This window comes from Cetorhinus maximus, chromosome 4 (assembly GCF_964194155.1).
Source record: "Cetorhinus maximus chromosome 4, sCetMax3.hap1.1, whole genome shotgun sequence".
Lineage (NCBI taxonomy): Eukaryota > Metazoa > Chordata > Chondrichthyes > Lamniformes > Cetorhinidae > Cetorhinus > Cetorhinus maximus.
Genome location: NC_135882.1, coordinates 136,940,246 through 136,956,040, shown reverse-complemented (window position 1 = coordinate 136,956,040; position 15,795 = coordinate 136,940,246). Strand labels below are relative to the sequence as shown.

The following is a 15,795-nucleotide window of genomic DNA, read 5'->3' as shown; positions in this document are numbered from 1 at the left end:
CATAGCAAACTCCTGTATATATTTTTTAATTCATTCATGGGATGTGGGCATTGCTAGAAAGAACAGCATTTATTGCCCATCCCTAATTTCCCTTAAGGTGGTGATGAACCAGCTTCTTAAACCGCTGAAATCCATGTGGTGCCTGTGCATCCACAGTGCTGTCAGGGAGCAAGTTCCAGGATTTTGACCTATCAATGAAGAAATGACAATATATCTCCAAATCAAGCTGTTGCATGATTTGCAGATGATGGTGTTCCCACGCACCTGTGCCCTTGCCTTTCCAGGTGACAGAGGTTGCGGTTTGGAAGGTGCTATCTAAAAAGACTTGGCGAGTTGCTGCAATGCATGTTGTAGATGGTAGACACTACTGCTACAGTGCACCAATGGGTGGGAGTCAATAAACGGAAGGTGATGTGTCAAACAAGTGAACCTTTTTGTCCTGAATGGTGTCGAGTGTTGCTGAAGCTGCATTCAGAGCCAGGCAAGTGAAGAGTATTCCATCACACTTCTGACTTGTACCTTGTAGATGGCGGACAGGTTTTCGGGGGGTCAACTGGTGAGTTACACGCTGCAGAATACCCAGCCTCTGACCTGTTCTTGTAGCCACCATATTTAGGTAGCTGATCCAGTTAAGTTTTAGGTCAATTTTGACGCAGGATGTTGATGGTGGGCGTTCTTCAATGGTAATCCTGTTGAAAATTACGGGAGAGGAGATCAGAATCTTGTAAGGGATGGCCATTATCTGCCACTTATGGCACGAATATTACTTGCCAGGTATCAGCTGAAGCCTGAATATTGTTCACATCTTGCTGTATGTGGACATGGGCTGCTCCATCATCTAAGAAATTGCAAATGGAACTGAACAATACTGTGCAATCTTCAGCAAACATCCCCACATATCAATGAAGCAGTTGAGATGGTTAGGCCTAGGACACACCTTGAGAAACTCCTACTGCAAAGTTATTCATTGTAACGCCATGTGCTCAGTTCTTTGTTGTCCACTCAAAGGGGTTTAACATTTCACCCAAAAGGGGGCACTGACGGTGCAGCACTCCCTCAGTAGCGCGTGAAGTGTCAGTCAAGAATTTGTGCTCGTCTCTGGGTTGCTGCTTGAACTCCCAAACTTTTGAATCAAGTGCTATCAACTGAACCATAACTATGATGTAGTCTTTTTTGTAGATGTAGAGGTTCTTTGTCTAGTCCCATGTAGAATGTCTGTAAAATCAGAAAGTGTATCTACAACAGCGAGAAAGGTTACAAAAGTTAAGGTTATATGGCTACACCAGCCAGCTAAATGTGTCACATAGATGTACACGTTACTCCGAGATCAAAGGAAGCACCATTTAAGCCAGTCCGATGAAAGGTTATGACCCAAAATGTTAACACTCTCTCGACGGATGCTGCCAGATCTGCTGCGTATTTCCAGCATTTTCTGTGTTTCAGATTTCCAGCATCCATAGTATTTTGCTTTTGGATATAAGTCCATACATAGCTTCCTGAGCAGAAAGAGAATTTATCCAGAGTATTCTGGAGGAATGGATTGCCCCTCTAACAGATGGGAATTCATCAGCCTGGTGTCCCAGAAGATCAGCATCTACCCAGAGGCGTCCAAAGTAATCATTCACCCACACCAGCTCATTAGGACAAGATTGTATAAATTTAGGAAATATAGGCAATTATAAGCATATAGAGTTTAATCTACTCAAAACACAGGTTGTTTAATGCTGTCAACTTGTCATCTATGAAGTCTAATATCACAAATTTCTCTCTCTAAGTCAAGAATCAATTAATAGTCAAATTGTGACTTAACTGAACAGCCTTTGTAATTTCTAATTCAGTTTATCAATAACCCAAATTAAATAATCCCATGTCAGTAATAACGCAAGGGTACAACAGTATGGTGGTTATATTACCAGTGAAGTAATTCATAGGTCTGAACTAGAAATCTGGACTTGAGTGTTCAAATCTCACCATGGTAACTTATGAGTTGAAATCAGTTAATTCAATAAATCTGGAATGAAAAGCTAGTATCGTTCATGGCGACTGTGAAGCTATCAGATTGATGAAAGAAACAGAACTAATTCGCTAGTGATATTCTGGGAAGGAAATTTGCCATCCTTATCCAGTTTGACCTACATATGACTCCAGACCCACAGCAATGTAATTAACACACAACTGCGGTATCCTGGCCAACATTTATCCTTCAACCAACATCACTAGAGCAGGCTATATGGTCAGTTAACTATGAAATGGCTTAACAAGCCACTAAACCATCTTCTCACGGACAATTAGCAGTGGGCAATAAATACTGGCCTTCCTAGCAACACCCTTATCCTGAGAATGAATTTTTAAAAACTATTTACAAACTCAATGTTTAAAGTTTACTGCTTCTATGGTTCTAAATTGTTAGTTCATGACCTTGTTGCTTAACCTTTGGTGATTTGGGAGAAAGGCTTAATTTACTGAACAATTTGTACACAACTTAATGGAAGGCTGGTAGTATAAATACCAATAGGTTGATCCAATACAGTTTAGCAAGCCAAGTGTAGACATCATTCAGTCCTAGACATAAATTATTTGAACTCCACACGGATCCTTTATCAGGCATCAAATTGAAGGGTTAAGGAACTATTTGATGCCTGGATAAATATTCTTGTCAGACTGGCCCCCCTCAAAGGTTATAGACACCCTTCTATAGCCCAGTTTGTCAAATATCTATCCATCACATATCACATGCGTGTCACACCAATGGCAAACAGTGTGCAAGTTGCATCTTCACTAAAGAAAACTGCATGGCCTGCAAACAAGCAGTGTAATGCACTCAGTACTGCAGCACTCCAATACACGCCCAGCTCAATACTGCCGCCAAAGAAAGCAAAGTCACTCACCCTTGAGATAAAAAGAAAGAAAGTGATGTACAAGGAAACTGCCATCTGTCTGCTTGTCACATAGGAGCACAGCTTTTCCCTGTTTTAAAAAGAAAGAAAATTTTGTCAAAGGAAAGGTCCCTGCTCATGGTTTCCTGCAACATTTCACCATTGGAGGGAGTTGATACCAAAGCATCACAAAGGTTGGAGGTTTGGAGGTGGCGGGGGTGGGCAAGTTGATGAAAACTTGCTCGTATATGCAATGTTTTCACCACGTAACACAAGACCAGGCCATTCAACACTTCAGGTATGCTCTACCATTCAATTAGATCATGACTGACTGCACCTTAAAATGCATTTATTTGCCTTTGTTCCATTTCCCTTAATACCCTAACCCAACACAAATCTATATTTTATGGAGAACTGCAATTGTCCTCATATCTACATCCTTTTATGTGGAGTGTTCCAGATTTTTATCATCCTGTGCACACAAAAGTGCCTCCTGATTTCATTCCTCAACAGCCTGACTTTACCTTCACAGATCACATCCCCTTGTTTTTGATTACCCACAAGGAGAAATAGTTTGACAGCATTTAGCCTAATCAAATCCTTTAAAATGTTAAACACCTCAATCAGATCCCTCAATTTCCTGGACACAAGCCAAGTTTATGAAACCTGTCCTCAATTTAATTTTTGAAGCTCTTGCATCATTCTGATGAATCTGCGCTGTGCTCCATTCAAGGCCAAAATATCTCTCCTGAGATGCAGTGCCCAAAACTGAATCCAGTACTCCAGATGAGTTCTGGCCAAGGGTCTGTACAAATGAAGCATAACTTTCTCCCCTTTGTATTTCAGCCCCCTTGACATTGAGGCCAACATTCCATTTTAATGGTTTGTGTACCTAGACTCCCAAACTTTTGCTCATGTGGAATAGTGGGCCAAATGGCCTCCTTCTATGCTGCAGTCATCTATCCTATCTCCACTGCGGCTTGTTGTCAGAGCTACGCAGATGCTGATTTTTAGGAAAGCCTTCTGATGGCTCAGCACGATGGTTGAGGGGTGACTTAATTGAGGTATTTAAAATTAGGATAGGTTTTGTCAGCTTACATAGAGAATGCTTCCACTTGTGGGGAAGAACAAATTTAGAGGCCATAAATAGAAGAATAACCACCAAGAGCTCAAACAGGGAATCCATAAGAAAATGCATAACTCAAACAGTGGTAAGAATGTGGAATGAGCTACTAATGTGAATACTTCACATCTGTCTTCACCCAAGAGAATGAGGATGAAGGATCGAACTCGGGGAGAGAGACTGCGAGGTTCTTGGGCAAATTGATATAGGGAGTGACAAGGTACTGGAGGTGTTGGCAGGCTTAAAAGTGGACAAACCTCCAGGTCCAGCTGATTTGTGTCCCAGGCTGCTGAGGGAGGCAAAGGAGGAGATCTGACCCGAATTTTTAATTCCTCTCTGGCCACGGGGGAGGTGCCAGAGGACTGGAGAACAGCTAATGTGGTTCCGCTATTTAAGAAGGGTTGTAGAGATAAGCCAGTGAGTCTCATGTCAGGGGTAGGGAAACTATTGGAGAAAATTCTGAAGGAGAGAACCTATCTCCACTTGGAGAGGCAAGGTTTGATCAGGGATAGTCAGCATGGCTTTGTCAGAGAGAGGTCATGCCTAACAAATTTGATTGAATTTTTTGAGGCGGTGACCAGATGAGGGTAGTGCAGTTGATGTAGTTTATATGGATTTCAGCAAAGCCTTTGACAAGGTCCCACATGGGAGACTTATAAAGAAGGCAAATGCACATGGGATACAGGGTAATTTGATACGGTGGATTCAAAATTGGCTTAGCTGTAGGAGGCAGAGGGTGATGACAGAAGGGTGCTTTAGTGACTGGAAGCCAGTGTCCAGTGGTGTACCACAGGGATCTGTGCTGGGTCCCCTATTATTTGTAATTTATATAAACGACATAGATGACTATGTGGGGGGTAGGATTAGTAAGTTTGCGGATGACACAAAGATTGGCCGGGTGGTTAACAGTGAGGTTGAGTGTCTTGGGCTACAGGAAAATATAGACGGGATGGTCAAATGGGCAGATAAGTGGCAGATGGAATTTAACCCTGAAAAGTGTGAGGTGATACACTTTGGAAGGAGTAATTTGACAAGGAAGTATTCAATGAATGGCATGACACTAGGAAGTTCTGAGAAACAAAGAGACCTTGGCATGTGTGTCCATAGATCTCTGAAGGCGGAGGGGCATGTTAGTGAGGTGCTGAAAAAGGCATATGGGACACTTGCCTTTATCAATCGAGGCACAGATTACAAAAGTAGGAAGATCATGTTGGAGCTGTATAGAACCTTGGTGAGGCCACAGCTGGAATACTGTGTGCTGTTCTGGTCGCCACATTATAGGAAGGATGTGATTGCACTGGAGGGGATGCAGAGGAGATTCACCAGGATATTGCTTGGGATGAAACATTTAAGTTATGAAGAGAGGTTGGATAGACTTGGGTTGTTTTCGTTAGAGCAAAGAAGACTGAGGGGTGACCTGATCGAGGTGTACAAGATTATGAGGGGCATGGACAAGGTGGACAGGGAGCAACTGTTCCCCTTAGTTGAAGGGTCAGTCATGTGGGGACATAAGTTCAAGATGAGAGGCAGGAAGTTTAGGGGTGGGGGATGTAAGGAAAAACTTTTTTTACCCAGAGGGTGGTGACGGTCTGGAATGAGCTGCCTGGGAGGGCGGTGGAGGCGGGTTGCCTCACATCCTTTAAAAAGTACCTGGATGAGCGCTTGGCACGTCATAACATTCAAGGCTGTGGGCCAAGTGCTGGTAAATGGGATTAGGTAGGTAGGTCAGGTGTTTCTCACGTGTTGGTGCAGACTCGATGGGCTGAAGGACCTCTTCTGCACTGTGTGATTCTTTAAAGGAAGTGGCTGAGGCAAAGAGTCTAGATGCACTTAAGAGAAGGCTAGATTAGCATAAATGACTCATATGGGAATATAGAGTTATGTGAAGAATGGGAGAAAGCACAACTGAAGCATAAAAGCTAGCATAGACTGATTGGAACAACTGACCTGTGGCTTACATTCTATGTAACTGAGCCACACAAGTCCAGAAAGATCATATGTTTAGTAACCATATGTGCCAAGATTAAGCATCAGCCAGGACTGCAATCATGGAAGTACAGCACACTTATGCATAGTGCAGCAGTATTAAAACTCATGGGGAGGTGGTGGCTTAGTTGTAATGGACTAGTAATGCTCTTGGAACACTAATTCGAATCCCACCACAGCAGCTGATGGAATTTAAATTCAATTAATAAAAAATCTAGAATTAAAAGCTAGTCTAATGGTGACCATGAAGCCATTGCCAATTGCCGTAAAACCTCTGGTTCACAAATGTCTTTTAGGGAAAGAAATCTGTCGTCCTTAACTGGTCTGGCGTGACTCCAGGCCCACAGCAATGTGGTTGACTCTTAAATTCTCTCAGCAAGCCACTCAGTTGTATCAAGTGCTACAAAGTTTACAAGAAAGAATGAAATCGAACAAATCACCTGCCATCGACGTAGGCACCGGAAACGTCAAAGGCAAATTCACCCTGTCGACCCTGCAAAGTCCTCCTTATTAGCTTTGGGAAAGCTGTCCCACAGACTAGTCAAGCAACATGATTCTGTAAGTATGAAAATGTCCCAGACACCATCATCAGCTGTCCCACTGACAGGAGAGATCCCCACCAGGCATGGGCAACACAGTGCTATACAATCAGGGCTAGGCAGTGATGGAGTTGCCCTGGGAGTTCTCAATATCAGCTCCAGGCCCCATGAAGTCTCATTGCATCAGGTCAAACATGGACAAGGAAACCTCCTGCAAATTACCACCTACTACAACGACATCCCCCAAATCATCCCCCATCAGTACTACGTATTGAACACCAATTGGAAGAAGCACTGAGGGTGGTAAAGGCACAGAATGTATTCTGGGTCAGGGACATGAATATCCATCACCAAGAGTGGTTCAGTAGAACCATTACGAGCAGAGTCCTTAAGGACATAGCTGCTAGACCTGGTCTTCAGCAGGTGGTGAGGGAACCAACAAGAGGGAAAAACCGACTAGACCTTCTCCTCACCTATCTTCCTGTCAAAAATGCATCCATCCATGACAGTATTGGCAGGAATGACCACCACACAGTCCGGGTGGAGATTAAGTCCCGTCTTCACATTGAGGATGCCCTCCATCGTGTTGTGTTGCACTACCACCGTGCTAAATAGGATAGATTTCGAACAGAACTAGCAACTTAAGACTGGGCATATATGAGGCGCTGTGGGCCACCAGCCACAGAATTGTACTCAACAACAATATGTAATTTCATGGCCCACTCTACCATTATCAAGCTGGTGGATCAACCCTGGTTCAATGAAGAGTCAAAGAAAGCATGCCAGGGTCAGCACCAGGCATGCCTAAAAATGAGGTGTCAACCTGGTGAGGCTACAACACAGGACTACTTGCATGGGAGAGGTGGTGGCATAGTGGTATTGTCACTGGACTAGTATTTCAGAGACCCAGGGTATTGCTCTGGGGACCTGGGTTCGAATCCCACCATGGTGAAATATGAATTCAATAAATATCTGGAATTAAAAGTCTGATGATGATGGAAGGAAATCTGCCATCCTTACTTGTTCTGGCCTACATGTGACTCCAAACCTACAGCAATGTGGTTCACTCTTAATGCCCTCTGAACAAGGGCAATTAGGGATGGGCAATAAATGTTGGCCTAGCTAGAGATGAATGAATTTTTTAAAATGCCAAGCAGCGAAAGCAGCAAGTGAAAGACAGGGCTAAGTGTTTTCCACAATGAACAGATCAGATCCAAGCTCTGCAGTCCAATCATGAATGGTGGTGGACAATTAAACAACCCACTGGTAGAGGAGGCTCCACAATTTTTCCCATCACCAGTGATCAACACAACAATCGTCAACCGGAAGTGCGAGTGGATGACCCATCTAAGGCCTCCTCGGGAGGTCCCAGCATCATACGATGCCAGTTTCAGCCAATTCGATTCACTACGCATGATATCAAGAAAAGGCTGAAGGCACTGGATACTGCAAAGGCTAAGGGCCCTGACAATATTCCAGCAATCGTACTGAAGAATTGTGCTCCAGAATCAGCTGTGCCCGTAGCCAAGCTGTTCTAGTACATCTACAACACTGGCATCTACCCAGCAATGTGGAAGATGGCCCAGGTTCACCCTGACCTCAAAAAGCAGGAAAAATCCAACCCAGCCAATTACTGCTCCATCAGTCTACTCCCAATCAAAGTGATGGAAGGGGTCATCCACAGTGCCATCAAGCAGCACTTATTTAGCATAACCTGCTCACTGACACTCAGTTTAGTTTCAGCCAGGGCCACCCAGCTCCTGACCTCATTACAGCCTTAGTCCAAACATGGACAAAAGAGCTGAACTCCAAAGATAGGATGAGAGTGACATCAAGGCAACATTTGACCAAGTGTAGCATCAGGGAGCCATAGCAAAACTGGAGTCAATGGGAATCGGGAAAACTCTTTACTGGTTGGAACCATACCTAGCACAAAGGAAGATGACTGTGGTTGTTGGAAGGTCAATCATCTCAGTTCCAGGGGATCACTGCAGGAGGTCCTCAGGGTAGTGTCCTAGGTCCAACCATCTTCAGTTGGTTCAATGACCTTCCTTCCATCACAAGTTCAGAAGTGGGGATGTTCGCTGATGATTGCACAATGTTCAGCACCATTCACGACTCCTCAGATACTGAAGCAGTCCATGTCCAAATGCAGCAAGACCTGGACAACATTCAGGCCCAGGCTATAAGTGGCAAGTAACATTCATGCCACACAAGCACCAGGCAGTGACCATCTCCAACGAGAGAATCTAACCATCTACCCTTGACATTCAATGGCATTACCTTCGCTGAATCCCCCACTATCAACATCCTGGGGGTTACCATTGACCATGAACTGGACTAGCCATATAAACACTGTGGCTACAAGAGCAGGTCAGAGGCTGCGATTTCTGCAGACAGTAACTCATTTCGGCTCCCCAAAGCCTGTCCACCATCTACAAGGCACAAGTCAGGAGTGTGATGGAATACTCTCCATTTGCCTAGATGAGTGCAGCTCTAACAACACTCAAGAAGCTCAACACCACCCAGGACAAAGCAGCCCACTTGATTGGCATCCTATTGAAAACCTTCAACATCCACTCCCTGCACCACCAACACAGCGGCAGCAGTGTACACCATCTACAAGATGCACTGCCACAACTCAAGGCTCCTGTTTCAGCACCTTCCAAACCTGCGACCTCTACCTGCTGGAAATACAAGGGCAGCAGATGCATGGGAACACCATCACCTGCAAGCTTCCCTCCAAGCCACACACCATCCTGACTTGGAACTATATCACTGTTCCTTCAATGTCGCTGGTTCAAAATCCTAGAACTCCCTCCCTAACAGCACTGTGGCTGTACCTACACCACATGGGCTGCAATGGGTTCAAGAAGGCAGTTTCACCACTGCCTTCTCATGCGCAACTAGGGATGGTCAATAAAAATGCTGGTCTAGCCAGCAATGTCCACATCCCGTGGAAGAATAGGCTAAGTGGAAGCACTCTTGTCTCAAAACATCGTAGGATTGAATCACATTCCAAAGACGAGTACAAAATCTAGGCTGACACTCCATTGCAGTACCTCTCAGGTGGGTGTCAAAGATCCCAGACCCTTATTTCAAAGAAGAGTGGAGGAATTCTGCCTGGTATCATGGCCAATATTTACTCATCTCTGTTTCAGATTATTTGATTATTGTCACATTGCTATGTGTGAGATCTTTCCAAATATAAATAAGTCATCATATTTCCTTACATTTCAACAGTGATTGCACTTAAAAAAAATAGTAACTCAATGGCCATAAAGTGCTTGGGCTTCCTGAGGCACTGAAAGGCACTACATAAATACCACCAGGTTGCCTGCCAAAACAAAATGGCTGCCGATACCCATCCAAGCATTGGTCCGTGCATGCACAGAAATCCAGTGACATTACTCCGCTATGCCCAGCCTGCCAGAAAACTTTTTTTGAAAAAGGACAAAATGCTATCAGCAACAGTTTGATTGACATGCACGTCAGCTATTGGGCAGGCTGGTGAGGAGGGTGGGGGCTGGGCAGGGAGCCAATAGCCAGGAGGTTGGGGCGAGACCCAAGCTCAGCTTCAGTCATTAAGTTAGAGTCATAGACTCAGAGTTATACAGCACAGAAACAGGCCCTTTGGCCCATCATGTCCGTGCCAGCCATCAAGCACCTATCTATTCTAAACCCATTTTCCAGCACTTGGCCCGTAGCCCTGTCCCGAACCAAGATTTTTTTAAAAAAAGCGCTGAGGCAGAAGGCCTCATCTGCAGCTTACGCAGTGGATAGTTGAGAATGTGTTCGAGAGAGTGGTGCAGCCATCCCCCCACCCCTGTTAACAGGTTAGCTTGAGGCTCTCAGGTAAACTTCACTTAGGAGTGGACGGTGCTGAAGACAGGCCCATGGTTGGAGGGGAGGAAGGCAGAGGCTTCTCCAGGAAGAGGATGAAGAGAGGAGGAACATTCCAGTATCCTGACATTCGTTTCCCTAAATAGACCAAGTAAAAGTGTCACCATGTTGCTCCTTTTTATCTATGGCCACTGCCTACTCTGTCGCTCGCAATGACATAACGGTGCAAAACACAAGAACTACACATGCACAGCATTGGCAACAAATGCAGCCAATAAATACAAGTCTTTCTTCTTGACCCCTTTCCCTTGCCATACTTCTTTGCATTGCTGCTTATGCATAGCCAACAACTCTACATCTTTTATCACTCATTTCCTTCAAGTCCTAGCGCCACCTATATGCCCAGCTCCACAGGTTACAGACTTCCACCTCATGTTATCTACACCACCTCCAGGGCCCAGTCTGTCACCATTCAGCACAACATAACACATTCTCAGCAGTTGTGTCTTCACTGACAAAAACTGTATGGCCTGGAACAAGTGCTTCAATGTACTTTTAGGGCTGTACATTAAACTGACAATTGTTACCTCCAAACCATTAGTGCTTCTAATCACTAGAAGGTTAAAAAATAATTTCTTAAGGTGGTTACAATGAAGATTCTGCGAAAAACTGTTGATGAAACACTTCATAAATTGTTTTAAAAAATAAATTTTCATGAAGAGGAATATTAAAGATTGTTTAGAATGCGAGGAAAGTTACATTTTAATGAATCGTGAAGAAAAAGTCTAGAGTGGGTAAAACCTGTCCTGCAACATTCTCTGGCAATCTGACTCACTAAACCAGCTTTTCTTTTAAACTTCCTCACTTTCACAACAATAACATAGGATAGCATTTCCTGCAGATGACAATGCCAGCCACAATGCAGTGGGTTCAGGCAGCACAGTTTTGAAACAGAAATCACAAAGTCAGAGGGCGTCATGCTAAAACAGTACACAGTTTCAGTCAGACCTCACCTAGCAGGTCACGTTCAAGTCTGGTCACCACGATATGAAAAAAAGGAAATGTTGAAATCCTGTAGTTTGTGGGTAAGACAGACCAGAAAGCTGTGATCAGCTGGTGTAAACTCTGCAGAAATTTAAACCGTACAAACTTGGAAGGATACAGCAAAGAAGTGACCAAGACACCACCCAAACAGCTAAATCTGGAATACCTCTCCAGGTTAAATTCTTGCAATAGGTCGAGGCGGAACAGGTTCAAATCAGTACAAAGCAAATTTAAGACTAATATCAGAAAGTGCTTTTGGACTAAGTGACTAACATGCTGAAAGGGCCACTGGATAAGATAACATAAGGAAAATCCAAAGGATCATTTAGCATCTTGGATTCCAGGATAGTTGGGACTTTAAGTTCATTCATTATCAGTGGATTTAGGTAGAAAGGACTGAATCCTCCTCAATATCTACCTTGTGAAACAGGGTCGCTTCAGCAATCCAGAGCACCACTATGTGGCCAGAAACAAGTGTTACAATAGAACCAGTATTTAAAAAGACTAGGTGCTAAGTGTTTCAAACAAGAACAGAAAATGCTGGAAACTCTAAAGCAAGTCAAGTACAGCATCGGCAGGCAGAGTAAAGAGGTATTATGAAAAAAATTAGAAAAATAAATACAAGCTAAAAGAAAAGACATCTAGATGTCACAGGTATTTTATTTTCCTGACTTCACTCATCATACCTCCGTTGGTCCATCTATGATCATGTCTGTCAATTAGCCATCTTCTATTACACACCGAATACTTGGCAGCTCATCCTTTTAAGGGTGATCTTTTTTACTTCCTGCTCTTCTTACTCATTCAGTTAATCTGTAATATTTTTTGATGCAAATGAATGCTAATGTACCGGAAATGTTAATTCTGCTTCTCTCCACAGATCCTGGCACTGCCAGCTTTTTTTTCACGTTTGTTTTTACATTTTAATAAGGTTGCAAAAAGTTGCATTCTGCCTTTAACGTTCCTAATTATTTCAACAGAGTTTGCAGGCAGCTGGAAGAGAAGAGATGCTACGGAGTATTCTGGATTTGAAACTGGAGAGAATCAGGAGACCAAGGGATTTGAGCACTTTTGGGGGCTGTAAATTTATCAAATTTTCTTCCAACCATTGCAGTCAGAGATGAAGATGGGGAGTGGGGTCAGAAGGTTGAAAGAATTGGTTTGTTCTAGAGGAGAAGGCTGTGGTTGTCTTTAACAGCCATAACCATCCTGGAAAAACAGATGCATGGTAGTGTTTCAGTTACAGTATTGGAAGAACAAATCTGGTCTTGTGCTCAAATTCCATAGTTAAACACCATTGCTTTTTTTTTAAGAAGGGAAAGTAGCTAAATGATTAAAGCAGAGGACAGTGGAAAGCTATGGGAAAGACGATGGCACAGTGCAATTAGTCTTGGATTGTCCCAGCTTCGTTCGGTGCTGTCAACTTCAATGGTTCAGGATCTATTCATCTTAAATGAGGCTTGCAGATTGTATCATTAGGCTTCCAAGTACTACATACATTTATGAAGCACCTTTAATGTCCTAAAAATGTCCCAAGACACTCCACATGGCATGACTGAGTCACAGGTCTCCAAAAGCACGGTACAGTATTTTAAAAGGAGAAAGGTAGAGATAAGGGATGGCTCAGGGAGGAAATACATGCACTTGGGGCCAAGATAGCCGAAGGTATGGCCAACATTGGTGGTGTGAAGAAAATCATGTTTGCGTATGGAGGAATGCAAAGTTTTCAGAGGGTTGCATAACTAAAAGAGGTTAGGGAAGGGCAAGACTATTAAGGAATTTGAACTACAATATGAATTTTAAATATGAGACATTGCTGGACTAGCCAATGAGCATATGGATCCTGGCTGAAGGGGATTTGGTGCAAATCAAGATAAAGACAACAGAGTTTACACAGTATTTGCAGCACAGAAACAGGCATTCGGTCCATGAGCCTTCTTCCACCCATTTCATCACACCCTATCAGGATGACCACCTCTTCTGTGTTTATCTAGCTTCCCTTGAAAAGTATTTATGCTGTTCATATCAATTATGGTAGTGAGCTCCACATTCTCACCACTCTCTGGGTAAAGAAGTTTCTCCTGAATTTCCTATTGGATTTTTCATATTGCAACTGTCAAATCTGGAGGTAACAAAAGCATGGGTGAGGATTTTAGTTGCAGCTGGGTTGAGGCAGGGGAAAGACAGGCAATAATAGAGCTGAAAGTATGTCGTTCTTGTAGTAGAGGGGATATAGGGTCCGAAGCTTAGGGCAAGATAGGATAGAGGATGCGAACAGTAGAGTTCAGAGTCTGGAATCAATGGCTGGGGAGCCAAGTTTACGTCAATGCTTAGGGCAATAACCTTGGTCTTCACAATATTTAAGTGCAGAAATTTTCTGATGTGCGACAGCAGATAAGGCCAGAGTTTGCAAAAATAATAAAAAGACAGAACTAAAGGCTTTGTATCTGAAATAAATACCTATGAGCTGATAGCTATTACAGAGACAGGGTTGCAAGTTGCCCAATGCTGGGACCTGAATACTCTAAGGTACTTTACATTTCAAAGGACAGGACCAGGGAAAAGTGGTAGGATTGCTCTGTTAATTAAAGATGACATCAGTACAGTAGTGAGAGGTTACCTTAGTTCTGAATATCAAGATGTAAAATCAGTTTGGGTAGAGATAAGAAATAGCAAGGGGAAGAAGTCAATTGTGGGAGTAGTTTACACTTCTAACAGTAACAATATTGCTGTAGGATAATGTTTACAGGAAGAAATAATTGGAGCTTCTAAGAAAGGTGCTGCAATTATCATGGGCGATTTTAATGTCAATTGGACGAATCAGGTCTGCAAAGGTAGCCCAGAAGATTGCTACTGGGTAAAATTAAAGCACATGGGATTGGGGTAATATAGTGGCACGGATTGAGAATTGGTTGACAGACTGGAAACAGAGAGTGGAAATAATTGGGTCTTTTTCCGGATTGCAGGCAGTGACTAGTGGTGTACCGCAGGGATCAGTGCTTGAGCCCCAGTTATTCATGATATATATAAATGATTTGAATGAGGAAACCAAATGCAATATTTCCAAGTTTGCTGATGACACAAAACTGGGCAGGATTGTGAGTTGTGAGGAGAACGCAAGGAGGTTTCAGTGCGATTTAGACAAGTTGTGTGTGTGGGCAAACACATTGCAGATGCAGGTGTGAAAAATAGAAAGACAGAGTATTATTTAAATGGTGATATATTGGGAAATGTGGATGTACAAAGGGATCTGGGTGTCATTGTACACCAGTCAATGAAAGTAAAAAGTCAGGTGCAGCAAGCAATTAGGAAGGCAAATGGTTTGTTGGCCGTCATTGTAAGTGGATTTGAGTTCAGAGGTAGGGATGTCTTACTGCGGTTATACAAGGCCTTGGTGAGACCACACCTGGAGTACTGCATGCAGTTTTGGTCTCCCTACCTAAGAAAGGATATACTTGCCATAGAGGAAGTGCAGCGAAGGTTCACTAGACTGATGCCAGGGAAGGCAGGACTGTCATATGAGGAGAGATTGACTGGACCGGGCCTGTATTCATTAGAGTTTAGAAGAATGAGAGGGGATCTGATTGAAATGTATAAAATTCTAACAGGGTTAGACAGACTAGATGCAGGGAGGATGTTTTCCCTGGTTGGGGAGTCTAGAACCAGGGGTCACAGTCTCAGGATACGGGGCAGGCCATTTAGGACAGAGATGTGGAAAAATCTCTTCACTCAAAGGGTGGTCAACCTGTGGAATTCTCTACCTCAGAGGGTTGTGGAGGCCAGGTCACTGAGTATATTCAAGAAAGAAACTGAGAATATCTTTTTGTATATTAGGGGCATCAAGGGGTATGGAGAGAAAGCAGGAACATGGCGTTGAGATAGAAGGTCAGCCATGATCACATTGAATGGCGGAGCAGGCTTGAAGGGCCGAATGGCCTACTCCTAGTTTCTATGAATTCATAGTGTTTTGGGGATTCCTTAGAGCTGCACTTTCTAGAGCCAACCAGAGAGCAGGTGATTCAAGACCTAGAAGTGTGCATTGAGGCAGAATTAATGAACGATCTCATAGTAAAGGTGCAGTGATCATAACATGATTGAATTTCACATTCAGTTTGAGGAACAGTGGGTCTATGACTAGTGTCTTAAACTTAAACAAAAGCTATTACAAGGGTATAAAGATGGAGCTGGCTAACGTGAACTGGGAAAATAGGGTAAAGGGCAGGTCAGTAGAAATGTAGCGGCAGACATTTAAGGAGATATTTCATAATGTTCAGTAAAGATACATTCCAGTTATAAAGAAAGACTAAGAAACAAATACGCCATCTGTGGCTAACTAAGGAAGTTAAAGATAGAAGCAAAAAACTACGGATGCTGGAAATCCAAA

The 15,795-nt window shown here is 43.3% G+C and overlaps 1 protein-coding gene across 3 annotated transcripts in view; it reads right to left on the bottom strand.

Annotated features, from left to right (window-relative positions):
• elp6 (elongator acetyltransferase complex subunit 6) overlaps positions 1–15,795 on the bottom strand; it is a 42,136-nt gene that overhangs the window by 17,775 nt on the left and 8,566 nt on the right. For 2 of the 3 annotated variants that reach the window (XM_078540918.1, XM_078540916.1), the window contains exon 2: positions 2,889–2,967. In XM_078540918.1, the coding sequence (XP_078397044.1) occupies positions 2,889–2,967 (79 nt within the window). Of the gene's footprint in view, positions 1–2,888; positions 2,968–12,097; positions 12,225–15,795 lie in introns of all 3 variants that reach the window. The other variant, XM_078540917.1, reaches the window with a different exon arrangement.